The sequence below is a fragment of the Pseudorasbora parva genome, chromosome 8, assembly GCF_024679245.1.
Source record: "Pseudorasbora parva isolate DD20220531a chromosome 8, ASM2467924v1, whole genome shotgun sequence".
Classification (NCBI taxonomy): Eukaryota; Metazoa; Chordata; class Actinopteri; order Cypriniformes; family Gobionidae; genus Pseudorasbora; species Pseudorasbora parva.
The window spans coordinates 29,209,860-29,226,014 of record NC_090179.1 but is presented as its reverse complement, the minus strand read 5'-3'; the positions used below and the strand labels follow the sequence as shown (position 1 = coordinate 29,226,014).

Genomic DNA, 16,155 nt, shown 5'->3' with positions numbered 1-16,155 from the left:
AGTGTAGAGCTCTGCAATGTCTCTCTCTATTACTGTAACCACAGCTATGTGTCCCAGAATGCAATGGGCTCCAGGCACAGGGCAGTGCGGTGTGGTTTAGCTTCAGAGCGGAACTGACCCTGGCTTCAAAAAACAGTGTTGTCATCTTGGACCCAGTGCCAGTTCAGAAGCCTGACATTTTAAATCCAGCCAAAAGAGTTTAAATGCTCTTTATTCATCTGAGGGCACATTCAGAGCAAAAGCTACTCCAAAAACAATGAGACTAGTGAATATGGTCTTTCGACAATGATGTGTATGAACATTGTAATGCAATTATGCTTTGTTAAAACATTAGTTAGATTCTTTCCTAGAACAGAAGAACTCTTTCCAACTGGATGTTTCCTGAGTCCAACGAAAGCTCTTGAACAGGAATTCACATGTGCTAGCATGCTTCACAGGGAACCACTGGTTAAGAGGCGTTTATGTAATACCACAAATGCAATATGTTTCCAGTCGATGGACTGTCAGTTTGATACAGTGTTTGGTATTCAAGTAAATCCATTACAGGAAGAACCCACCCATGCTGTTTGTAACTTTTGATTGGTTACTGATGTGCTCATCAATTCATTCCTGACCTTCGACCCGGTGCAGGGGTGAAAGGTCAGCTAAATTCCTTAAGTTGTGTAAATGCAGGCTCCATATTTCTTCTGCATTCCACAAAGATTAGCACAGACAGACAGAATTAGCTTGGCTGCTAAACAAATGTTGATTGTGGCTGTAAAGAGGCTTGCCATGCAGGCCTGGACGCTTCTAGTGCTGCAACTCAGCACGTTTGGTGACAATGGTCCACAACAGTAACAAAATCCAGTCTGTTATGTTTTATTTGATTTGAGATGTCAAAGTGGAACTTTAAAGCTGGTCAAGGTGAAGCAATGAATTGTGGCAGCCTTGGCGGAGTTTTCTTGACCTTTATGGCTGCTTTTAAATGTCTTATACTTGTCAGATCTAATGGCTACTGTCAAGCAGCTCTACACGGATCTGCTCTTCATCACATAAGCCACACTTAACACAGCCTGTGCTTAATGTAGTGCACTCTCCCCTTCCTAGAGGCACAGACACACAGTTCACAGTAAGGCACACACACACCTTTTCTACCAAAATGGTGGCGTTTCTTGTGCTGCTGCTGGACCTGGTGATTTGTGAATCTCTCTTAGAACTGGCATGAACAAACTTGAACTGAAGACTTTCAAACTTGGATCTGAGGAACTATATATAATAAGCACTATACAAATCAATTTGAATTGAACTAAACTGTTTCTCCTTATGTATTTAACATGATTCTAATGGTTGGTTTTACACCTTTAAAAAAAAAAAGTTTTACTCCTTTTTATACCTTTATGGGTGTTGTTGGGTAGATGACTGGGTCAGAGCAATGTTGCCTTGCCTGATGAATCCCGTTTTCTTTAAAATAATGTGGATGGCCTGGTGCGTGTGCATGACTTACCTGGGGAACACATGGCACCAGGATGCAGTATTGGAGGAAGGCAAGCTCTGGGCAATGTTCTGCTGGAAAACGTCATACGTACTATAACTGCCTTTTGTATTTTAGGCATCATATTTGGGCACCTTTGCATTGATTGTTTACAGTGTAACTTGAAATGTCACTACCATTTAAAAGTTTGGGGTCAGGAAGATTTTAAAGGTCCTATAGCATGGAGTTTTTAAATTCTTTTATAATGTTTCCTGAGGTGTACTTATGGTTTTTACATCAAAAGATGTCATAATTTAGAAATACAAGGCATTTTTTCTATACTGATATTAGCCCTCTGGATTGAATGCTCTGTTTCAAGGGGCATGTCTGCTGTGAGACTTCAGTAAAAACACCAACTGTTGTAATAGGCTGGCATCTTTGCATTTGAAATGAGATGATGTGGTGGAGGGGGCGTGGCTAAGTCAGGCGCAAGTAGTAGCTGCAGCACTGACAGTCCAGAGAGACACAGAGAGCTAGGGAAAGATTGCTGAGAAATTGTTATTGTACCGAGTTGTTGAGAGCGCTGTGCGTGCGCAAATTTATTTTGTTTGTATCTGATTGCTCTGAATAAACACGAGTGAACTTTGCAACGTTATTTCTCTTACAAAATGCTTTAAATAACAGATTTGCTTCATGCTACTAACAGGAAACTAAGTTGATCGTTTTAGTCACTGGCTTGATTCACTGATACATCAAGACGGCCAGCGGCGGAACTGATAGTATTAAACGATTTAGAATGAAAGTCTGTGTGAACTTGAATCATTTCTCTACTAATTCTCTGCGTGGGCAAAGCAGAGGAAAGGGAGGAAACCTTTCCTGGTATGACGTCATAACAGGAGAATTCAAGATCCGCTCGTATGGGCTATCATTTTCTCAAAAGCAGAGAAAGACAGCCAGAACTCGGTTTACACTGATTAAAATTTATAGCCACTTGGGGATAATATTCAGGCTAGGGGAACTCATATTAATGTTGAAAAACCTCATACAATTAAAATATCATGCCTTGGGACCTTACATTTTTTTTTAAATGAGTCATTTATTTGTTAAAATAGCAATATTGTGAATGTTACAATTTAAAATAACAGTTTATAAAATGTAAAACAATAGTGTAAAAGATTAGATTGATCAAATAAAAGTATTCATTCAAACAATATAATGTTTGTTTACAAAATTATATGATGAACTGCCTAATTTAGCAGCTGGTAACAGTTTTTATTATTATATGTGTGTGTGTGTGTGTGTGTGTGTGTGTGTGTGTGTGTGTGTGTGTGTGTGTGTGTGTGTGTGTGTGTGTGTGTGTGTGTGTGTTAAGGCATCCAACATTTTGAGTCACATCCTGTAAAGGAGGAGGGGGGTCTGTCTGTAACAGTGACCCAGATGTGCCAGCCAGTACCCTTGAGCACAGCCAAGACATGACTGGCTCAGTGAGGTGTGTTTAACCTGGTTCTGAGCACATTAACACTCATAAAACAGTTTCCTTATGAAGTACTCATGGATAAACAGAAATCTGCCCATTTTCCATGATTTAAGAATGGAGTGGCAGGGGGCATCTGAGAAGGAGGGAAAAGAAGCTGAACAAATATCATAGCTATCAAAATCCAGTGTTCAGCATTTTGCGTATGTGAGTTTTTGTTGTAGATGTCTTTAAAAAAAATATATATATATTGTTGTTTATTGTGCAAATTAATTGAGATTTCTTACAGCTCTTACAGGTTGTTGGCCTTGTCTGTTTCGTTGCTTCTATTACTCTCCCCTTTTTTGTAAGTCGCTTTGGATAAAAGCGTCTGCTAAATGATTAAATGTAAATGTAAATGAACATGTTCAATACTGCTGCTCAAGTTCTCCTCTTCTCTGACACTCGCACTCCGCTTCTACTCTATTTACTCAATCCTTGGGTTAGGCGTAATGTAGTCTTAGCCTACATTAAGATATCACGCCCACAGACGGTTGGCTGCATATGGCATAGAAACAGGGAAACACTTCTGGAGTTTACTTTACTTTACTTTCAACATGGTCGTTTAGCCTTGTGATTGATCAGGCCCCTAATTATATTGTGCTCCCATCTGCATGTTTGTAGTGATGCTTTGCTGTGGGGTTTGGTTAAACTGTATTCCAGAAAAGTAAATGGCTTCAGTCATGTGTCTTCGATTGTAGATAGCAGCCATGTCACTATGTAGCCCAAAACTGGTTGCCTACTAAAGCTAAGCAGGTTTGAGCCTGGTTAGTAGTAACTGGTTGTGAGTGTTCCTGGCAAGACTAGGTTGGTGCTTTAAGAGGTGTTAGTGGGACCAGCAGGGGACGCTCACCCTGTGGTCTGTGTGGTTCCTAATGCCCCAGTTTAGTGACGGGGACTGTAACAAGCACCTTCCTTCAATAACACGTTGAACCGTGGTCCTGACACTTTGTGGTCATTAAAAAATCCTATGGCGCTTCTCGTAAAAGAATATGCATCTCAATCATGGCATCGTAATATTAATCCCAGTGCTTTCAGTTGGCTCTATCACTCTCCCTCCTCTCCACCTATCTGGAGATTGGTGAGTGCACTGGTGCCATTGTTCTGTGGCTGCCATTACTGTGCGCCGGTGGTGGTTGAGGAGAGACCGACCCCCTGATATGCCTGTAAATCATTTTGGGTGTAGGCTATAGTAGTACGTAGTAAAGCTCTATAAAAATGTCTCATTCATTTTACAGCATTTATGTCATGCATGCACAATTGTTCATTCTGTTCATTGTTTGTCGCAATATAAGGAAAAGGAATGACTCAGTCTCTGTTTGGGGAAAATATCTGTTTAGATGACAAATGGATGGTTTACACTGATCAGTTGTTAAATAACGCCTAGGGATAAGATCAGGAGGATAAGATATTCATCAAGTGTAAGATATCTGTGTCTCGTGTTTGACCCAGTTGTGTTCTGAGGTCGCATTTACATTTATGCATTTAGCAGACGCTTTTATCCAAAGCGACTTACAACTCAGGAGTACAGGAAGCGATCTGCCAAGAAGAGGCAAAGAAATGCATAAAGTGCTGTAAATACCAAGATTTGTATACTACTCAGAGTAGCAAAACCCAGAAAAAGGGAAGAAGAAAAGAAAAATAGAGGAGGAAGAGTTCAGAGGTTAGAAGTTTTTTTTTGTTTTGTTTTTTATGATAAGATTAAGTGCTCATGGAAGAGATGAGTTTTTACCTGTCTTTTGAATGAAGCAAGTGATTCTGTCGTGCGTATGGAGGACGGAAGATCATTCCACCAACCAGGAACAATGAATGAAAAAGTTCTGGAGAGGGACATTTCAGTTTGGCTTTGCTGGGAAAGCAGAAGAGAAGACGGATTTGTTACCTTGCTGCCCAGTCTTGAGTTCACTTCCTCTAGGAATCTTTTGGTAATGAGGATGTCCAGCAGTAATGATCGGGGAAAATGAGGCCAATGTTGGCATTGGTTATGTAAGGACGGGTGGTATGTGTGTTTTCTATCTCTAGACTGAGCTCTCAGATTGTCTTTTCTACATGCACTCTTTCTTCTCACTTTATTGAATGATGCTGCACCAGGTACTTCTCCTACCCCCCCAACAGCTAACTCTCTGTGTCCGCCCGCACAGGGCTTTTACCGAGTTATTTCTGGCTATAAGCAGCTCTTGCATGAGTCAGGTTGATGTCAGCATCTTTGACAAGGTCTGCTGAGCTCTGTACTGTCACACCCTGGCCTGGCCATCATGCCATTGATTTAGGGACTGAGGATATCCATCTTTTCTCTTTTTTTACTGTGGACGTGTGTTTTCTTGCATTGAGGGGATTGTGTACAGTCTGGGCTGTGATTTAATGCGTTTATCTCTGTTTCTGGAGACAGGAAGATGATTTGAATTCATGATATAGAGGATTTGTCTGGGTGTGGTAGAGTTTTTGCATGCAGCTGTATGTGTGTGAGCATAATCCACTTTTGTGGTTTTTACTAGTGCCACTGTAATTGCTTTGGGCATTATGAAAGATTATACAGTAAATTGTACAGTCTCTGTACTAAACCTAAAGCTTAAATTTATTCTTGACCATGTTCATTTTGATGATCTCAGTCAGGGCTTCATTGGGAAGACACTGTCCGTGAAAAAGTATTTGTTTGCTCTGTAGCAAATAATGTACCATAAAGCATTTAACATAAAGCATGACTGTAAGCTTGCTCATCTTGATGGCTGGACTGAGACCTGCTACCCAGAGTCAATCTTGGCTTTGATTTTTGTGTCTGGATTTACTCTTTTCCAAGGCCTTGATCCAATAAAAATGACATGTTTATCTTTGCATGTGAACCTTTGCAATATAATTTAAGATATTGTTTCATAAAAAATATCTGATGAAAGTACCTGTTTATTTTGATATGCCTTATTCATACTTTTCTAAAATAATGCCTCTTCTGCTTGGTTTGCCTTATTCATACTTTTCTAAAATAATGCCTCTTCTGCTTGGTTTGCCTTATTCATACTTTTCTAAAATAATGGCTCTTCTGCTTGGTTTGCCTTATTCATACTTTTCTAAAATAATGGCTCTTCTGCTTGGTTCTAATAGTATTGCCTCTAGTTAGCATTGGTTAGCAAAGAAGTTTATCAGCAGCAAAAACCTTAATTATAAACAAAAACTATAATTAGAATGTAAAAAATACTGCAAGTTTCTCCTAATTTTTTTGCATTGCAGTAGTCATGTTCCAAGCAAGTGCAGGTGTTTAGCCTTCCTATGTAAATGATTAAAGGTGCACTATGTAGTATTTTTGCAGTAAAATATCCAAAAACCACTAGGCCGGTGTTATATAATTTGTTCAGTTGAGGAACTACAATATCCCAAATGTTTCAACTATTTGTAAATTGTGAGAAAATTGCTATTTTAACTATGGACCGGGACGTTTCAGCATAGCATCTGAGGGAGTCGCCTGTCAATTGCGTCATATCTGTGCCTTGGTTTCGGGTTTTATTTGGCAGGAGCGCTTCATTCTTAGCAGTGTGAACAGGTGAACGCACGGAGCAACGTCATAACATCATTTTCAACACACTTAAATGTATTTTATAAACAGAGCTGCATTACTTCATAACCGGAAGAGCGGATCAGAGCAGGCGCCCGGCGACTGTGTCCCGTCCAGTCATAATAAAAGTTCCGGTATTCGCGATGCGGGTGTTTGTTTAACAATCGCTCCAGCAGCCGTGCTCAGCTCCACAACACTCGGTCCTGCTCTACTTTACACTACAGTAACGTTAATAACCGCATATATGAACGTGATTTCTGCCCGAGTCCTATTTTCCACCGGCTGTGAGGTGAGGACCACATATCCCAAGATACTGTGCTCAAACTTTGTTTAGAATAGGCGCCCTCCAGTGGACAGAAAGTTGCATAGTGCACCTTTAAGATTGAATAAATCCTATATAATATATATGCTATCGTTCAGAGGTTTCATATGTTTTAGAAGTATCTTTTGTGTAATAAAGTAATATATTCCTTTAATGGCAAAGCTGAATTTTTAGCATCATTACTTCAGTCTTCAGTGTCACATAATACTTCAGAATTCATTCAGATATGCTGCACAAGAAACAGCTGTTTTCTTTATTATTAACGTCTATTAAATATTATTTATCTTATTATTAAAATGGTGGTACTTCCCTAAATATTTTTATGGAAACCATGATAATCTTTTTTTCAGGATTCTTTGAATAGAAGTTTCAAAAGAACAGCATTTATTTGAAATATATATTTTTTTGTAACAATATAAAGATCGTATTATATTATATCTTAATTAAATATACTTTTTCATACTTGGCTAATCAATTAATAGGCAATATATACAATGATGAATGATAAATGTGAATGAATTTCAGCACTTGATACCGTATTAATAAAATCTCAAAATCTGTGATCCAAGTAACATTACAATTTAGTTCAGTGCTCTGGGGAATCTCTGGGTGGGACAGGCTGCAGAATAAATTCTAGGTCTACAGTGATCAGAGTGCACGCTGACCTTGTCATTGTCCTGCCAGTGCTAATAGAGTGTGTGTGTGACAGTTTTAGGCAGAGGTGAGAGTGTTCTCGTTTGTTCCTGGCTGTTCTGTGTTGCGTACTCTTCTCATTATCCCCGGCTGACAGCCTCATAGCTCACATTCCTCTCCTCTTCCTCTCTGTCTCTTCCCCAGATCGGCCTGCAGTGTCAGCTCTGCTTCAGTCTGTTTCTCCCTCCCCCTCATCGTGTTCTCCCACAAAGCCGTGCATGCCGCCATAGTGGTCTTTTAATCCACCGCACAGACACACGTGGGCGTGCTGTGTCCTCTTCAGGACGTGCCGTAGCATAGACTCCTCGCACCACACCCCGAGCCGCCACAGGCCTGTACCAACACCATCTGCAGACAGAGCCTGCGCTATCACCTCCTCTGTCTCCTGCAGGGCGATTTCTATATGCGAGACACAACACCAAATCTCCAGGCTATTGTCTGCACTACCTGGAAAATGATAGTGGGAGTGAAAAGTACACTAGTGAAAAGAGGTGAAAACAACCAGCCTCCCTTCAGAGGGTGTGTTGACCACTGCTGGCTTTCAGGGCTACTTTAAAAAGGCCTACAGCACCCTCTTGTGTGTGAGTGCCAATATAGCGAGAATTTCTAAAATGCCCCTCCTAGTGGCACGTTATGACAGTACAGTTAAGAAAAATCACTCCCTGACTCTCTCCATAGAGGAAATGATTGATTTTGGCTGTGATTCTTTGCTGAGACCAAGTTTGAGAACAGTTTGAGCTCAGCTGTGCACTGCAGTTTCCTGTTGCTTTAGGAAGAAACACTTTGAACTGAGGATCATACTTTTTCTTTATTTTCTCATCTCACTTTGACAAACATACAAAATAATATCAAAACAATCAATTATTTTTTAATTTAACATCTTTCTACCATATACCATATTATGAAACATTTCATAAAAATTCAGAGGGAAGAGGATTTTGCTCTGTTCCCTACACAAAGCTATCATATGTTTTTTTTTTTCCTTTTTTCACAATTTTTTATTTATTTATAATGCATGAATACATAAATGCATATAACATTCATTTTTCTTATACCAAAAACTAACAAAAAAGAAGAAAAAAAAGAAGGGCAAAGATGACATTGCATTTAGTTTACAGTAAGAGAAGGTAAATGTTTTAAATAGGGGCCCCATATTTTTTCAAAAGTTCTCGTAGATTTCCTAACATTAAAAATAATTTTCTCAGGGTGCAGTATGAAATGAGTTCATTGATCCATTGTCGTCTGGATGGGGAGTGAATCAACTTCTGGTTCACTTATATGCATTTTTTTTTCCAGCAGTTCCTGCTAACAGTAGAAAATACTTTTTTATGATGAGAACAGACTAACAAATCAATATTCCCAATCCCATTCAGTCATTCAGTACAGGACAATTCCAAAGCATATGAAGTAAATTTCCTTCAGATGTTTTACACCTTTGACATTTTGAAGATATATCAGTATTTAGCATGAAGTTTTTGAACAAACTAAAATATACCACCAAACCATTTTCTTTTATGTATTTATGTATGTATGTAATGTAATGTCAGCTGTTTTTAGCTGTGTTTAAAAACAGTTGTATTGTGAAATATTATTACAATTTGAAATATTTATTCTTGTTATGGCAAAGCTGAATTTTCAGCATCATTACTTCACTCTTCACTCTTCAGTGATCATGATCCTTCAGAAATCATTCTAATATGCTGACTTGCTGCTCAAGAATCATTTATTTTTATTATCAATGTTAAAAGCAGTTGTGCTTCTTAATATTTCTGTGAAAAACCTGATACATTTTTTTCAGGTATCCTTGAAAGTTCAAAAGAACAGCATTTAGTTGGAATATATTTTATTTTTTTAAACATGTTAGTCTTTACCATCACTTTTCATCATTTTAATGCATCCTTGCTGACCCCAAACTTGTAAGCCTCGTGGGCATGGACTACTATTTGGTAATTTTGGAGTTTGACAGCTCCAGTCTCCATCCACATAAAAGAGTGAAAGTTATTCTTCCAAACTTTACCTTTTTTATGGTTCCACAGTATAGAGAAAGGCACATGGGTTTGGAATGACATCATGGTGCAGTCAGTCTTTGGTGCTCATCTCTCACACTGATATATATATCTGTTCATTAGGTGTAAGCCACGGCAGCTTTTATTTCCAGTGTGCTCTGCACTTTGAAAAGGCTCTGTGTAGGAAGTGCCAAGGCCTTGCGTCATTTCCTCAACATTCTCTCTCAGCGCTTCTGTTTTTCTCCTCTGTTTCCCCTCTCCGACATACTCCTCTGTATCTCTCAGTAGAGAGAAAAACGCTAAGCCAGCGCTCAAGGCCTTGATGCTCGCTCCACATCTTCCAACGACAAAGTTTACACCTTCGTTAAACTTTTGAAAAGTTTGAGAGCTTCGACACGACCTGCGTTCTTTGAAACCAGCAGACACCCTCACATGTGCATGCCTCCACTGGACCAACGTTTGCTCTGGAGCAGCTGAGCAGGAGAAGCAACTGTGGAGCTGTCCATCTCCCAGCCTACATTTTTGGGGGTGGGGAGAAAGCAGGAGCGTTACAGCGGTGGTACTTGGGCTTTTTATTTTTAGACTCTTCCTGACCCTCTACCACGACAGCTGTCTTTCTCCTCCTCCTTCTCTGACAGAGCAGTGTCAGGAATAGCCTATCGCTTTGCACCTCTCAAAACTAGGGCTGCCGGTTAGTGTGACACAAGACTGCTGGTTCTCAAGACCGTCTCTCTTTCTTGAACACACACATAAATGTGCTTTCGCCCGCCGCTCTTCTTCATCTCTGATCTTGGTAAGGGAGCGACGGTAACTGTTTGGAGCTGCTGCAGAGGATCTCAGGTAAGGCGGCAGGCGTTGCTTATGGTCCTGGATTGGGGAATCTGTAGATCTAGACCTGTGGAGGAGTCAGTTGGCTCGGAGTTCTGCTGCAGTCTGGACTCGGGCCTGCTCCATCACCTATTTTTAGGCTTGAGTGTGATGGCACACCGGGAGCAATGACCGGGCTAGCTAGTGCTAATGCTAAATTCCTTGAGTTTTACAATTTCACTTGAAAATATGAATTTAGTTAAAGGTTTTCTTGTACTGTTGTGTGTTAACATGGCTGGTTTGTTTGGATTGTGCTGTGCAATTTGGTATTTTGAGACTAGAATGGAGCGCTGGATTGGCATTTCTGACGTTAAGTGCTGAAGTCCATTAAAGCTCAATAGAGGCTTTTGTAAAGATGCTCTTGTGGAAAAAGGTAGTGTCATTTTAGCCATTTATGTAGTGGTCATTGTACTCTTGAGAGTTGAGACGAATGTTTCAAATGGGTCTTATGCTTGGACTTCTGTGGCTATTTTCTAACGCTTTTGAACTATTCTATGACTGTCAAGTGTTTGATAGATGAAGTCAGTGGGTTATTTTGTGTATACAGTCATTGGATCATATGCTTCACAGTCTGTCTGCAGAAGCTTTTATTGATGTGCCCATAAACTTTCAGCTGTTCAATTATGTCTCTTTTGTTGAGCTAAATTGCTGTTGCTGGCTTGTATTTATTCTGTTTTGGTGTAGGCTACTTCATTTCTCAATTGAATTATAATTGGTTTCAGGAAGTGGATTTAATTTTGTTAGCTGAATTGCGTTTAATCTCCATAAATGCCTAAATTGGCCATGACATTAATTCCATCCTTTTGTTACTTTGTGTCCTCGAGAAACATCTAGAATAATAGCCGTTTGAGTCTACCAGTCCCGTGTTGAGTGAAGAGACCACTTTAATTTAGATTTGGCTAATGTGTAGTCTTGTTATACGTGGAAAAATTATGTATTTTATCCTATTAACAATGTTAATTCCAATGTAATACTTGTTAATACCAGAAATATATATCCAGGTGAATTTATACTTGTTGGTAAAATAAATATTTTTTTTTTGCTTTACATTTGGTTTTCAGTACAAATGTATTATTATTATTTTGACAGTTTTTTTTGCATATGAGAATAGAATATTTAAGGGAATCTAAATGCTTTTAGAAAAAAAAACTAAACATCATATTGGTCATATTTAATGTTAATATTTTTGTATCCATTTTTTAAAATCCATTTCATAACCAAAAGATTTCATTTTTCTTCTGGTTTTGTTACTGTTCGCACATCCACCCTGTTGTGTGTTATAATGTGGGCTGCTTCTTGCCCATGTGTCTGCTTTTTAAAAAGTCTGTGCTGTCAGTATCACAGTGCTCCGTTAACAGATAAGCATGCCATGAGTAACTTTTTATAGATGCAGTGTGTCTGATGGCTGGAAGGCCTGTTGAAGGGTCAGTGGTGGCATGAGGGGCTTTAGGGGAGTTCAGAGTGGGGATCTGGATATAGAGTTAGAGGACGGCAGCTACATTCAACCGACCTAGTGGGAGATCCCAGAGTAATCCATACAGCTGATACTGTACAATGTGGTAGTGTGACAATGAAGTGAAACTGCTTTGTGTTTACAAACAAAAGGAAGATCTCATCCAAAAGGAAGATTTTGTCATTTACTCATACTCATGTTGTTCCAAACCTAAATAACTTTGTTGTGTGGAACTAAAAAGGAACCGTTTTTAAAAGTGAAAGTGTTTCAGGGGCTTTCAAGCTTCCAAAAGAACAAATAAGCTCCATAAAATATTCTATATGATTTGTGTGCTATATTAGTTTTTTGTGCTTGTGTGCAAATTATGCGCCATTCAAATATATGTAAATATAAATTCAGGGAGATGTTTGGATTGAGGCATAGTTGACTTGCACATAATATCACTGATGTAGTTTTGTGTTTTTAATTGAATTGTTCCATAATAAATAGGCATATTTCCGTTCAAATGGCTTTAGTTGGATAAAAGTCAGACTGCAGCCATAAAATGAGCCCTCTTTTGACCCCCCATAGGTCTATTATATGTCTCTTGTTGTAATATGCCGACAAGTTAAGAATAATCTTCATTTTAGGAATCTTTTTAATGTCATATTTAAATAAATAGCCTTAATATGCAACTTGAGGCACATCCAGAGTGTTTAATCATCTCTTTTTACCCAACAGAGCCAAGAACAACCTCTTCTTTCCAGCATTGTGGGTCTTGTTTACCTGAAGTTTGTGACCTCACATAACATAACTGTGAAGACCAGCATCCATTGTGCCAGCTTCTTGTCTGCTGGTCCCTCCATCTGTCACCCATCTTTCCATCCCGACCTCCCTCCTTCATCAAACCCTTACCCGGCCCAGCCCATGACAGCAGCGCTGCCAGCATGGCATTCTCATCACGCTTTTCCTTCTGGGAGCAAAAGGAAAGTGATGTTCCATTCTCCATTCTCATCTTTCTGCACTGTGTGACATCAGCTGGGTGGTGTGCATGAAATGCACCATTGATCTCACTTTTATATCTATCTGTAGCAATGCACTGGGGTGCCGTGTGCACGGTTCATAAGCGCACAGTTGCTAACGGCCTCTGTTCAGGGCATGCGTGTGCATTTGTGTGTTCTGGGCAGATGGAAAACACAGATCACTGTGTGAAAATTATCAGTGTGGTTCAATGTCATGGGAGAATGTAGTTCATCAGCTCTCTGCCATAGCTCTTTTGATTACATTTTGAAAAGCTGCCACTGGCTGGAACATGGCAGTATACTAATGCTACTGCTTAAAATGGAAAGCACTGTAAATTGGTGTCTTATTAGACTTCAAGATGTTACATTTTTCTGTCAAACTTAGTCCTTAAAAAAATATCCTGCATGAAATGTGTTGGATACATCTGCATAAAAGCCTCAGCATAAACGTATTGTCCTAAATCAAATGCTAATGACCTTTTTACATGGACCTTTATAGATCAAAGAAGAGAACAAGCCAAACTCCAAGAGTTCAAAAGACAATGTAAGTCTCTAGATATTGTGCATACTAACAAATTATTACAGCTCTTCTATACTGCGCTCACAGGCAAGAGACGCACTTATAAAAAGAGATGAAATGCAAATTGAAAAGCACTCTGTTTATTTGTGCTTAGTTACATGTCTAATTGCATATTTTCAGTTATTTTTTAGAATAATACGCTGTCAGTTACAAGTCCTGTGTTTTGACACAGGATGCAGAATTGTTGTCACAGGAAGCCTGATTGAGTGGCTGTTTCAGTATAGCACTTTTGAGAGAGTATTTAAGAATAGGCAAATCATTTCCAAGCAGATCTTTTATTTAACACGTATAGACAATTGATTTCTTACAATCACACCTGCTGCATAGTAATTTGCCTCTAAATGGTGTTATCTTGGCTTGAAGATGGAGACAGTTTGTTCGATTCTTTGTTGATTGATGTGCAGCTGTTACACCACACACTGTGCTTTGAGTGGGAGGTCGGTGGTTAAGTAAAGTTACTAAATAACAGTAAAGCACTTTAATCATAAATCTGCAATGTTAGAGTTTTTTTTTATTTATATCTATTTTTAAATATAACAGGCTTCATTTTTGTTCTCTTTTAATAATAGACATTTGTTAGATTTGAAAGCAGCAGGTTTTTGGTAAAGTACAAGGTGTTTATGTTCTAGAGTTAAAATGGCTTGGGCAGCAGTGAGCTATGTCCAGAACCTGCTGACAGATAGACATTGTTTATATACAGAATATCTTCTAATACACTGACGGAATCTACTGGGAATTTGTGTGTATTGGAGACAGCATGGGAGGGTGCACTTTCAGTCTTAGTGTACAAATGCATGCTTGCCTGGAGGAAGTGAAGAAGTGTATTTATGTGAAAGTTCACCTTTGCAATTTTGGTTATCTCCTGCATATGAGGCGATTGTATATGGCGACAATAGAAACCAGCATTCTACTTCCCTTTCACCTAGTTTGTGTTTGGTAGAAAAATGGTTTTGCTTTGTCTTTTGAAGATACAATATTTACACCATTAAATTCACTATTAAAACATTTGGAGATGTTTCATTTCCTAAAAGTGTTCTGAGACTCCGAGATCTTTTTACTCAACCATCATTGGTGCCAAGTGGCCCTTGTCATAGAACGGCAAATGAATCAGGAATATGTAAATGAGAACAAGACAGAATTGCATGATCTGCTGGTTGGGTGTTTTGAAATCATATGCAATTTAAAGTGTTATACATGGATTTAGCAATCTGTTTGTCTTCTCAATGATTGAATATGTCTCTATCCTTCCTCACTGACTTTTCTACATGTATCTGTCGGGTGAGTAGTCTGACAGCGATGGCAGCCTGAGTAGCCGCTCCCAGTCAGTGCCCAGCCTAGAACCTGGCAGAGGCCTGCTACGTACCAAGAGTCCTCAGCCTACGGACACACCTACGGAGGTCCAGTCTCAGTCTCAATTCAGGCGGGTCAAGAGCCCCTCACCCAACAGAGACAAGATGGCGACCAGAAGGTTGTCTGAAGTGCCCAAGATGCCAGAACGCTTCAAAAGCCCTGAGCCTGCTCGAGCTCACTTGAGTCCTGAACCTTTTTTGAATGGCGAAAGCAAAGTGAATGGTGCTCTCAACGGCAGTGTCAAGACTACTGCAAGTACCAGCCAGCCAGAGCTCACAGAGGACTTGCAGGGTGGGACCCGTAAGAAGGTGGTAAAGGTTGTGCGCAGAGTGGTTAGGAGGGTACTTCCTAGTGAAGAAGACACTGCTATCATGTCCCCGGAACCACCTAAACCAGCTTTAGAACCACCAAAACCGGAACCAGCTTCTGTACCGAAAGTCGTGAAAGTGCCCGTGTTCTCCTTCAAACATGATACTATAAAGAAGGAAGAAAGAGATGATATCTCTGCTGGACTAACCAACTTGATGACACGAGGCAGGACCAGGGAACCTCGTCATCGGATCCGCAATGATGAGCCTGCTGAAAAAGAGGATGTGAAACCTGTAGTAAAGTCTGAAGAGAAGGACATTACTGGACCAGAACAGAATAAAACTGTGGTGAAACTAGAGGCTTCCCAGACTCTAAAACAAGAGCAACAGACTTCAGCTTCTGCTACTACCTCAACAGCACATAAGTCTCCAGTTTCACCACCAGTAGGGTTTATCCCAGCCTCCAAACCCAATACACTCTCTCCCCCGTCGGGATTTGTTCCTACACCAAAACCCTTTGTCCCAATCTCAAAACAACCTACACTTTCCCCTCCAGCAGGCTTTATTCCTACTCCAAAACCTTCTCCGATGACCACTGCTGGATTTGTTCCTACAGCTCCTACTGTTTCTCCACCTTCAGCTCCTGTTCCAGATTCCAAAACATTGCCTGTTACCCCTAGTTCTACACCTGCTGTTCCTAAAACAACTGCTATCTTTGCTCCAACCGCTCCTGGTAAATCCAACACTGTTAACCCCCCAGCCCTCAAAACAGATCCATTTGCCCCCCCAACAGGCTTCATTCCTACCCATAAACAGATGTCTATGAAGAAACCAGAGGTATTAATCACGGTGATTACTTGGCTTGCATGGATTGCTGTGTGAGACTGAGGAGTGCACTAATGTGTGTGCTGTGTATCACTAGTTCTATGTTCCTATACGTATGTTGTACTATACTATTACTATGTTCCACCTTATATTCTCTGTAAATGCACAAGCTGCTCGAATTTTTTAGCTGGTAACTTATTTTTTGTTGTTGCTCAAAACACTGTATCTGCATGGTTCCTTGTA

General features: G+C 39.9%; 1 protein-coding gene across 10 annotated transcripts in view; it reads left to right on the top strand.

Annotated features, from left to right (window-relative positions):
* Positions 1-16,155, top strand: part of myo18ab (myosin XVIIIA b) — a 120,572-nt gene that overhangs the window by 21,659 nt on the left and 82,758 nt on the right. For 2 of the 10 annotated variants that reach the window (XM_067450674.1, XM_067450673.1), the window contains exons 1-4: positions 9,465-10,368; positions 12,569-12,813; positions 13,349-13,393; positions 14,716-15,924. The exons of 3 other annotated variants lie outside the window; for them this stretch is intronic. In XM_067450674.1, coding sequence (XP_067306775.1) covers positions 12,775-12,813; positions 13,349-13,393; positions 14,716-15,924 — 1,293 coding nt within the window. In that variant the 5' untranslated portion in view covers positions 9,465-10,368; positions 12,569-12,774. Of the gene's footprint in view, positions 1-9,464; positions 10,369-12,568; positions 12,814-13,348; positions 13,394-14,715; positions 15,925-16,155 lie in introns of those variants that run through there. 5 more of the 10 variants (XM_067450677.1, XM_067450676.1, XM_067450675.1 and 2 more) reach the window with 4 other exon arrangements.